Consider the following 10,405-nt stretch of genomic DNA (forward strand, 5'->3'; position numbering starts at 1 on the left):
GTGTGAGCTTTGACTTTTTTAATCAAAAAAAAAAAGGCATGTGTGCTCCATTGTTTCTTGATGTTTGTATTTTCATTTTTGCAAGAAAAAGGATGTTTTTTGGCACTTTTTTGTGTTTTAAAGTTTTAAAAGTGAATAGAACTTTATCAGGATTCCTCTTTTTCCTTGTTAATTATGTTCATTTTCTTTTTTGTTGTTGTTGTTGTTGTTTGTTTGTCCATAGCGCTGGATAACCAACTCAGGCAGAAAGATTTAAAAAAAAAAAAAAAAATGTGTAAAGGCCCACTTAACAGTTAAGTTTCACCCCCAATCAATTTACATAGTGGGCTGTTTTAATGTATGTACATTTATCACATATAATTTGATATTGCAGTTGATTTTTTTTTTGATGATTAACAAATGTCATAACTGAAAGTAAACTATAAATTATTACTCTGGTATTCTGTGTAATATGCTGGAGATGCCTTGGATTTCTCTTCGGTGTACTAAACATCTGCGCACGGCGACAAACTCTCAGAACTGTTTGCCTCTGACCCTCCCCACTGCCATGGAGGGGACGGAGGCCGTCCGTCAGCCGATTCCTTCCCCTGGTCTGAACACTTAGCCCTGAGGGTCGCCACCGGTCTGTCTAGCTATCACTCTGCGAACCTGGAACATCGAGTACTAAACTGAAACTCTATACAGGCCGACGAGGTGGGGGCAGAGACCCCTACATCAGCACAGTCCGGCACAGACAGTCTGTCCTGTGGTGGGCCACAGAAATTCCCAGCCAACTTGTTTGTACTATATTGTACTCACTCAAGTCTCCGTGTGTCACCACCCTTATCCTCTATAGCAAATGGAGAAAGAAAAAGAAAAAAAAAAAACCTGTTGGTGTATGTATTTGACATCTGTATAAATGCACCTCTTTGAAAAGGAAAATGAAACCTTGACATATCTGGACTAAACTGACAACTTGTGTCTTTATTTAAGAGCGACACACTGATAGGCATAAACGCTGCACTTAAATCACCATTTGTCTGGGAGTTTGTTTTTCCGTTAGCTGAGCAGCGCCCTCTAGTGTCTGATAGGCTGCATGGCACGTTGCCACTTTGAGGAATTTTTTCAGAAGTTTGCATTTAGCACGCATTAAACCATAGGAACTTCTATGCTTTCTGTGGTTCCATAGGAGAGATCTGTTGTATCCACATCTACGTTTTTATCCATCTAGATAAGACTCTTTAAATCACATGAATGAACTCCCAGGGCATCGAGACCATCTAAAGGTAGGTGCATATCGGTAAATTAATGAAGTCATCAAAATGCCAATGTATTTGTTTATTCAATTCATAAATTGAAACTTGTATAGAGGTACATATCATTTTTAATTGCTTATGTTTATTTCTGGTTTACATCACATCTTTTTTCCATGTTAGAGAAATTTTAAGTTCGAAGTTGGAGAAAAGCAACCCTGCAGAGCGATGCTGCCACCACTGTGTTTCATAGTCGGGATTGTGTGTTAGGTGTTGAGTGCAGTGGCTGTTTGCTCTGATTAACTGACCTCGCCCAGCCTGTCGGCGGTCAGCCGTATCTTGATGGGTTTGCAGTTACCAGACAGATAACCGGTGCTTTAGATCTTCATGATGGCGTTTGTTCATTAATGTTCTTGAACAAATCATTTTTATTTGTTGAAACTTGAAACCTGCCATGTTCTCATTTTTAATTTGCGTGCATTATTCTGTGTTGGTCTAACTAACACATGAAACCCCAATAAGACACATTGAGATTTGTTTTAGTAATGGGGTAAAATGTGAAAAAGTCTGAAAGAGATTTTCCTTTGCAGCTTTAAATGGTAACAAACACCACAGAGCAAATTATCAGAGGTTTCTGTATAGAGTTTATTGCCATATTATTTTTCACAAAAAAAAATAAATAAAAAAAAATAAATAAAGGTTTGACTTTCTGGATCTTGCATTTTGATTTGCTAAATCATTACAAGTAAAAAAAAAAAAAAAGAAAAGAAAAAAAAGTGCCATAATCCTCTCCTGATGAGTTCACTTGCACGTCTGTAACTAAAACAACTCATGTTGTGATAATCAGTGATATGCTGGGTGCAGAAATATCCAATCTAAATTAGATAGTTGCCAGTAGCTTGAGTTAAGAACACATTCATACTCAGTGATATGGCTCTTTGTCTAATTCCCATAAGCCGGGATGCATTTATCCAGCAGGTTATCATTATATTTGCACATTCCCGTCACATTATTACATGCCTGGTTACATTATGCAGTCGGTAAGCATGTAAACCGAGAAGAACAACGCTTGTTAGGCTTTGTGTTTGGAATCTGCGGGAGTCTGAACTTTTCTCAAAGCACACACCCTGATCCAAACAGGATGGATTTTCATGCCACGCCTCAGTCTGAATCTCTGCGTCGACATGCACAATATTATGATGGAGCCATAAGGGTTTGTTGTAACTGTGTTTTGAAAAGGAGTTTCCCCTTCCCTAAGTGAACATTTGGCTGGATTGTTGCGTGACTCGGATGAAGGTGGTTCTCCTGCTCAGCTCCTTGAGTTTGGCCGCTCCCACGTAGGTGCACGTGGAGCGAAGTCCCCCCAAGACGTCACGGACGGTATTTTCTACATCACCTCTGTAAGGAACCTCAACTGTTCGCCCCTCAGAAGCCCTGGGAGCCAAGAAAGAGGAAGAAAAAAGTACAAGCAAAGGTTTTTCAAACCCATTTTTCTTTTTAGAGACTATTTGAAGATTTGGTTTGAGAAACGGTAAAACTGTTGGTGTCATGTTGCAGCTCAAACGGATATTTCATGATTACAAAGCGGTATTTCACGTGTAGACACATTGATTTTGCATCCTGTAAATATAACCGTGTGATTATTTGTGTCAACATTATCCATCTTCAGAAACGTTAGTTGTTTATATAAGAAAAAAAAATGTCATGGGGTTACTGAGAGTTGGGTTTAAAATGTCTCACAACAATCAAAAAAAATCTAAAACTCTACTTTCTCTGATTTTATTATTGTTCCTACAACTTTGACTGATGTACATCATGTTCAAAGACTGCAATATTATCTGACCATTGCAGAAAAAAATATGTTGAGACAAATAGCTGCTTCTTTGTATGGTAAACTAGATTTTATCAGTGGATTTGAGCTGCACCACAACTAAACAACAAACTTGTTTTGATCAATTTCTTGACCATGTAGTCATCAAAGAAGCATTAATAGTTGCTAATATTTCCTAGTCTGAAGCTTTGCTCAGAATATTTCAGTACAGAACAGGTGATTTACACTTTCCAAAAATATTCTCTGGAAGGGACACCTGACAGTCAGATTGCTGAAATTTTCCTTTCTCTCTTTATCGTTTATTTCCCAATTAAAGTACATCCTGACTTAGTGCTTCCTGTGTTTAGCTGTGTTTGTTTCCTTGGCAGTGCTGTTGAGTCTATTACTATTAGTACTGATAATATGTTCTCTCTGTTTCTTTTCTTTCCTGTAGAAAATACTCGTCACTTGATGCTTCTATGTCTATTTCAATCTCTTTCATAGAAGGTGAAACTGACAGAGCCATTGTTGGGAGTAACAATGCATTCTTTATGCATTTCTTCCCACAGGATGCACTCCTGGCTTGATGCTTCAGTATTTAGACGTGCTGTTTTTTGATAGATTTATTGCTGCCATGTTTTTTTTTTATACTATAACCTTTTTTTCTTGTAAAAAAAACATCCCGGATCAGTGCTTCTCTAATGCGTCTCTTTCTTTCTTCGTTTGTCCTTTTTCTTATCCTGTTTTCCTTTCTTGACAGAATCCAGTTCTGTTTTAGGTTTATTTTGTTAACAAGTGGCTCCTTTCCCGTATTGCTACATGCTTTCTCGGGATGATGGTTTGCTGCAAAGTCAGTGACTCAGTCCAATCAAGTCTGCTTTCCAAAGCAAATCTTTTTTCTTTCTTTTTAATTAGGATTACATAACCCACTGACTTTGCCTGTGTTGTTTTACTATTTGGACGGCATTGGTCTGTTTGGATTTTTGAACCTGAAAACATGGTTAGATTTAATTGAAATGATTTAAACTGAATATGACTGATTGAATTATTGAACCTGTTTTCTTGTAAAGGGCCATGTGGTTGGATGTTTAGTGATTTACCTCCACATGACGATATGTAACATGTCTTTGTTCCTCACCTGTACTCTGCGACTCCACCCACATATTTCTTCATGGCCGTGTCGGAGCTCATGCCATAGAAGAGCTTGTACTTCTTGCCATTCTTCTCGATGATCTCCCCGGTGCACTGGTCATGACCTGCCAGCATTCCTCCCATCATGACAAAGTCGGCCCCGGCACCTGAGGAGCAGAGGTCAGAGGCGGTCGCAGGTGTAGAACATGATGAAGACACAAAGACTGGAGCGCGATTACTCACCAAAGGCCTTTGCTACATCTCCTGGGCAGCTGCAGCCACCATCCTAAACAATGAATAGTTCCATCAATATGTCAGCGCTATGGCCCGAGAATTGTGTTTTTCTAATTTTGTGGACTGATGCTGCCCTCTGCTGTCTTTAAGTGATATCGCAGTGTTCAATGTGGATTAGGAGTTGTCAAAAACATTGTTACAGACTGAGCTTAATGTATCTTCTGTTCTTTTTAAGACATACTATTCAAACGTTACCATGTCTTACTTTATCCAGTGTTTAAACTAGAAACTGAAAGATTTTGCTATAAACTGATGATATGGAGCCTGTTAAATCAGACTGTGGATGGATGGATGGATGGATGGATGGATGGATGGATGGATGGATGGATGGATGGATGGATGGATGGATGGATGGATGGATGGATGGATGAGTCAAAAACAGTAAGATATGTTGTTCGTAAAACTACATTTTTATTTTCCATACTTTTATAGACATGGAAATACTTAGGTTTAATACTTTTTGTAACAAATCTGTGAATGAGATTCCAAAACTGCCTCCACCTACCAACAGTTAAAGCTTTTCTCAGGAGAACCAAAATAGTCTAGAGCCAGTGCAGTCCAATTCAGTTCACACATTCAAACAAGTACGCCTAAATTGAATCAGCACTCAGCTCTTTTGTTGCCAAAGTTGAAGCTGACATCAAATACTTGGAGACTCATTAAAGGCTAACATTCAAAATTTGAAAAATAACAACACCTTCATCAATTAAGTTTAATTCAGACAGCAAAGGCTCTTGTATTTTCACGCAATTGATATACTTAGTTGTAGCTGTCCGTCAGCCCTTTCACAGTCATTTAAGCAAAAACAACATGTCCTTACAGAGATAATGTGTCCTTTGAGCCCGTGGGCCGAGTCTGCACACTCTATGACAGCGCTCAGCTGTGGATAACCCACTCCTGTCTTGATCCTGGTCGTGCACACCGAACCTGAAAGGTACACCGTTAGAGAAGGTGAGGTCTTCACTCTAACCGTCTCTGGCTACAGAAACCTTCTGTGGAGAATTAGTGCATTTACTCCTACTTGTCTATAAATTTTCAAATCATGTATTAGTTTTCCTTTACAACATATTGTGCATGAGCAGACAACTTAATTTGTATAATGGCAAACGCACTTTCTGTTTCCTTATTAAACACTCGGATGATTTTTATCCACCGACCTGGTCCGATACCAACTTTGATTATGTCAGCACCAGAGAGGATGAGCTCCTCCACCATCTCCCCTGTTACCACATTTCCAGCCTGCAACATAGACACCAAAAAGCACTCATAGATCAGCCTTTATCTCAAACACCTGTTGTATGAGGTCGGTTGGGCCCATTTCCTTACCATGATAGTGTGTTTGGGGAACCTTTCTCTCACCGTCTTGACGAACTCCACAAAGTACTCAGAGTAGCCATTGGCCACATCCAGACAGATGTACTGGAGAGCAGGGACGGCCTGCAGGATGGCACACAGCTTCTCTAGGTCTGCATTGCCGCTCCCTGAGCTGGCGGCGACATGCTGAGTGGATAGAAAATATACCGCTTCAACTTCAGTGTGTTATGTGGCAGACAAAGCACAGAAGTACAATAACACGTGACTTTCAAATGAAGTTTTGAAAACTGGGATGTGCATTTGTGCTGAACTGGCTGGAGTCAATAACTCTGTTTTGGGGCAGGTTTCCACCATGTTGGTCTGCTCTTCATTACAAAAATAGCAAGTGCTCAGTCACACTGGATGCAGAGCACCTATTAACATCAAGTCTTGCCCAAGGATTCCCAATTGGATTTAGGGCTTTGACTTCTAACACATAGACATGTTGTGGTTTAAACCTTTACATTTTAGCTCCGTCTGGCTGGATGTTTGGTGTCACGGTCCTGTTTAAAGGTGAACCTCTGCCTTTGAGTCAACATTTTATTTAACCTCTAATGGGTTTTCTTCCAATAACATCCTATTTAACGCCACTCATTTGCTAAATGTCTTTTGCTCCAGCTGAAGAAATGCACCCCGATTATCCTGCCACTACCACCTTGTTTCTCTTTTGCATGAGTGTGTTCTGGGTAATGTTTTACTCCATATAATAGCATTTTGCATGAAGGGCAAATCCAATAAAAGTGTAATCTGACCCAACGTGTTAGGGGAAACAGAAATGCTTGCCACGATTTTCTATTGCAAAAAAAATAAATAAAATAAAAAAAATCATAAACCATTTATTCCTTTTCAACACTATATCATGTGTTGGTCAATGATGTGGAATTGCAATATAATGCATTGAAGTTTGTTATTGGAATATGACAAAATGTGACATTTTGCAAATAGTTTGAGTGGAGAAGTGGTGATGTTACCTCTAAGCATTCCGGATGGTCAGCAGCAAACTTTTTCCAGTCTTCTACAGAGTAGTGTTTATGGATGGCTGTGAAGAGGGTGTGCTAAAGACAGAGTAAAAACAAACATGCTCAAAGTGGAGGGAAAACTGTACTATCATACAGTTTCAGCTGAGCTAAATGGAAACGATGCCTCTCTACCACATGAGAGAGAGAGAGAGAGAGAGAGAGAAAAAAACATTTTCAAAAACTCACTTTACTGAGAACCTTTGCCATCTCAAAGGTTCCTGTTGTATCCATGTTGGCTGCAATGATGGGGATGCCAGTGTAGGTCTGCTTGGAGTTGCGGAATGTGAAGGTCCTTCGAAGATCCACCTAAGGTTAAAGAAGAGATTGAACTTTATCTAGACATGAACGAAACATTTGGAAATTCCCCCAGAACCTTGACGTTACTGGTCATGCCTGAAACGTGGATACACTGGATCGATTAGATTCACACAAGTTGGCTTCTAATGTGATGTGATGACCTGCAAAAACAAAGTTGAAGTCTGACTGCTTTTTGTAAGCTCTGGTCTTTAACGGTTTCTACGTATGTTATTACTAGTAGTTGGAAACTTCTCGAGGTTTGTTTCTCCTTGTTGACTACAGAAGGCTTTTTTCTATGTAGAGGCAGGACATTTATTACATAAAATCAATTTGACCATAGGAACTGATGTGTTGTACAATGTTCCTTCTGCCAGAGTGAAATTGTTTTTTCAGAGCTGCAGATGAAATTGGCTCATATCTCATCCTGGCATAAAGACGGTTCGGTAAGTGCTTCCAGTGCGGCAAAGTCATTTTTTTTTTTTTTTTTCAAGGCAGCAAATAAACATTTCTGACTTTCAGCACAAGCTGACTCACTGATTTTCCTTCCCCTCCGATATTAAATGATGACGTATGACGCATGGATTCTCTGGAGTCGTTTTTAAGAAAGCGAGACTTGAGCTGAATGTCTGGCAGTCTGCTAAAGCAATATTGCTTTAAAAATGTCAATATAACAGGATCTAGGTTGTTGTTTTTGTTTGGGTATTGTAACAAATATAGTTAAACTTTTAGATAATCCTGTATTTTTATGTGGTTTTGATTGATCATTGTTATGAATTTCATTTTGGTTTTGGATTTAGCTGCGTTTCTATCAAGTTGTTCTACCTGCTACAAAGCTACATGCCTTGCATACTATCTACAGGAAAGCAGTATCTGGGGGATGGGAGGGGGGGGGGAATCAAAGTTCTGATTTGATACCTTAGCTATTCATTGACTGACAAGATTTCAGCTGACAAGTCTTTAGAAACCTTCTGGTTGGAGTTAAAATATCAATATCAAGTCTTTCAAACTGCATCATCTTTTACATCTTTCTTTAATTCAACTGAAGAAACATTAAAATAGTATCTCTGGTTCAGAATGCTATAAGTTGAACGTATTAAGATCCAATTTAGGCAGGTTTTGTCTGTTATATGTCAATGTGACTCCGGTTATTCCCTTAAGGTTATCCAGTTTTTATGACTCAATCGTCTGTCTGTCCAGCAGTCCAACAAATTCATAGTGAACTTTTGTGTTCATTGTAAATGAGTGAACTGGAAAATTACTGAAATATGGACACTTAACTGAGGAAAACTAGGTAATTTAACATATAAAATGTGTATAAAGTCTGTTTTATAAACGACACAATAGAGGCTACAGTAAAACAAATAAAAATAGCTCCAGGTTGATGTCACGTAATGGAGACTAGGCGAGGTCATTACCACTAAGGACACAAAGGACATTGAGAGTTAGGCACTTTTATTATTGCATCAATCGAAAGGCTTTCTTTGGATTTTATCACATTCAAGATGAGCACCAATGTTGCTTCAAAGCAAATAATTATTTGTTTATTTTATTTTAAAAGCTGTCGATTTGATTTAGCTGTTTCATTTTAAGCTGAATGGGCCTCTGTGGCGCCATTTGATGTGTCCTTTTCCAGATGTTTCTGGTTGAGAGACGGAACAGCATTCCCTCTGAACGAATTGCCTCATTTGCTGCGATACGCGACAATGTTTTGTACATAAATTTGTTTTGGCAATGGTGGAGAGAGTAACACCTGACACGTCAAACTCCCATGTAACGTTAGAATGGAAAGAAAATGTGTGATTACAGTGCAGAATGGGCGATTCAGTTCAAGCTCTACAAAGTCACAAACACCAAATTCCCTCACTTCAGAGGCCAGAAGTTCATGTTTCCCTTCAACCTGTCCTCCGTGTTTATGCTACGGCACACTCATATCTATTTGTCATATGGAATGTGCTCTGGTTTCATCTGTAACACACACACACACACACAGTCCTATTTATAAACGGCGTTTCTGAGAAGCGTCCTGCGCCTCATGTTGCGGTCCACCTCTCAGATACCAGCTCCCACCTCCTCCCGCTTTCGGCTTCCCGTCTACTGACACCGAACCGGTCGGAGCAGCTCCAGCTGGAATCGGACCCAGTTCTGGTGATGCGTCGTCAAGCTGAGGAAGTTATAGGGTTAAGCAAGCAGGAACACGATGCTCTGCTACTATGGACACTCAAACACAAAACAAGTTTTTTTGTTTTGTTTTCCAGTTTTAAAATATAGAAATCTGATGAAAATTGATAAATGTTCTGTTCTTTTGAACCACTGATTTTCTCATTATTGTTTGTTTTCATTGCGGCCAACATGCTGTTCCTGCCCTTTAAAAGACTAACCTTGTTTGTTGTCACCTTTAAGAAGGTCACCTCCCTATTACATGAGCACACTGCTGGAGGAAAGCAAACTTTATAGCTTAAAATAGGTATAAACAAAATCAGGAGAATAGAAGAACAATGGTAGTTTTATTTTTGAAATAACTAAAGAGCTCTAAATTTCCACTGTCTGCCACGTGTGAACAAATTTACAGGATTCTGTTGTGTCATCCAGCACAGAGGCCTTCAACACCGATCTCCTGAGAAAGCTGCTGTGCATCATCTGAGCGCCGGTAACTAACAGCACCAACCTCCGAGCGGCTCTTCAGGCTGCTCCTCTTGGGTCTGAACAGGACATCCTTGAAGTCCAGCTTGAGGTCCACGTCCACCCGAGGCATCCTGGACGCCCACAACACTGATGATGAGACTCTCCTGAGGAAGGCTGCAGCAGCTGCGGTGGTCGCCGGTGCCGAGCCCCAGCCACCAAACCCGAACCTGCAGGCGGCCAGCGTATTTAAAGCAGAGGGGAACCCAGCCCAGCTCTAGCCCCCATGGCTTTATTTGGGCCTGGGCTCTCTCCCTCCCTCTTCCTGTGTTTCCATCCTCTCCTCCAGAGTCGCCTGTCTCCCCCAGCCCCCACCCTCTCCTCCGGCAGAGTGGCAGGAGCAGCGGTTTCTGAGCCCCGGCTGTCCCATCCACCGACGCTGGCCCACACACACTCAAACTCTCTCAGGCACACATAGAGAGAGTAACACTGCAGTGGCTTTTATGCTGCAGTGCTAAGAGCACACCTGCTGTCCAGCTGGGGCATTGCTTCTTCCACTGCTAGATGTCAAAGACAGAGCAGGATGGAGATGAACACTGATGGAAAGATTATCAGTGAATTTTTTATATGGCCATAAATCTGGGCTATAT

At 40.4% G+C, this 10,405-nt stretch overlaps 1 protein-coding gene across 1 annotated transcript; it reads right to left on the bottom strand.

The window, feature by feature from the left end:
* Positions 1 to 1,858: 1,858 nt before the first annotated feature.
* On the bottom strand, positions 1,859 to 10,322 carry gmpr (guanosine monophosphate reductase). Its single transcript, XM_007547770.2, has 9 exons — positions 9,802 to 10,322; positions 7,026 to 7,145; positions 6,792 to 6,875; positions 5,794 to 5,967; positions 5,625 to 5,706; positions 5,288 to 5,394; positions 4,417 to 4,459; positions 4,181 to 4,340; positions 1,859 to 2,666 (listed from the first exon to the last, which is right to left on the bottom strand). The coding sequence occupies exons 1-9, from the start codon at positions 9,886 to 9,888 to the stop codon at positions 2,486 to 2,488; spliced, it is 1,038 nt and encodes a 345-aa protein (XP_007547832.1). The 5' UTR covers positions 9,889 to 10,322; the 3' UTR covers positions 1,859 to 2,485.
* Positions 10,323 to 10,405: the final 83 nt, after the last annotated feature.

Source organism: Poecilia formosa, unplaced genomic scaffold (genome assembly GCF_000485575.1).
Source record: "Poecilia formosa unplaced genomic scaffold, Poecilia_formosa-5.1.2 Scaffold21, whole genome shotgun sequence".
Lineage (NCBI taxonomy): Eukaryota > Metazoa > Chordata > Actinopteri > Cyprinodontiformes > Poeciliidae > Poecilia > Poecilia formosa.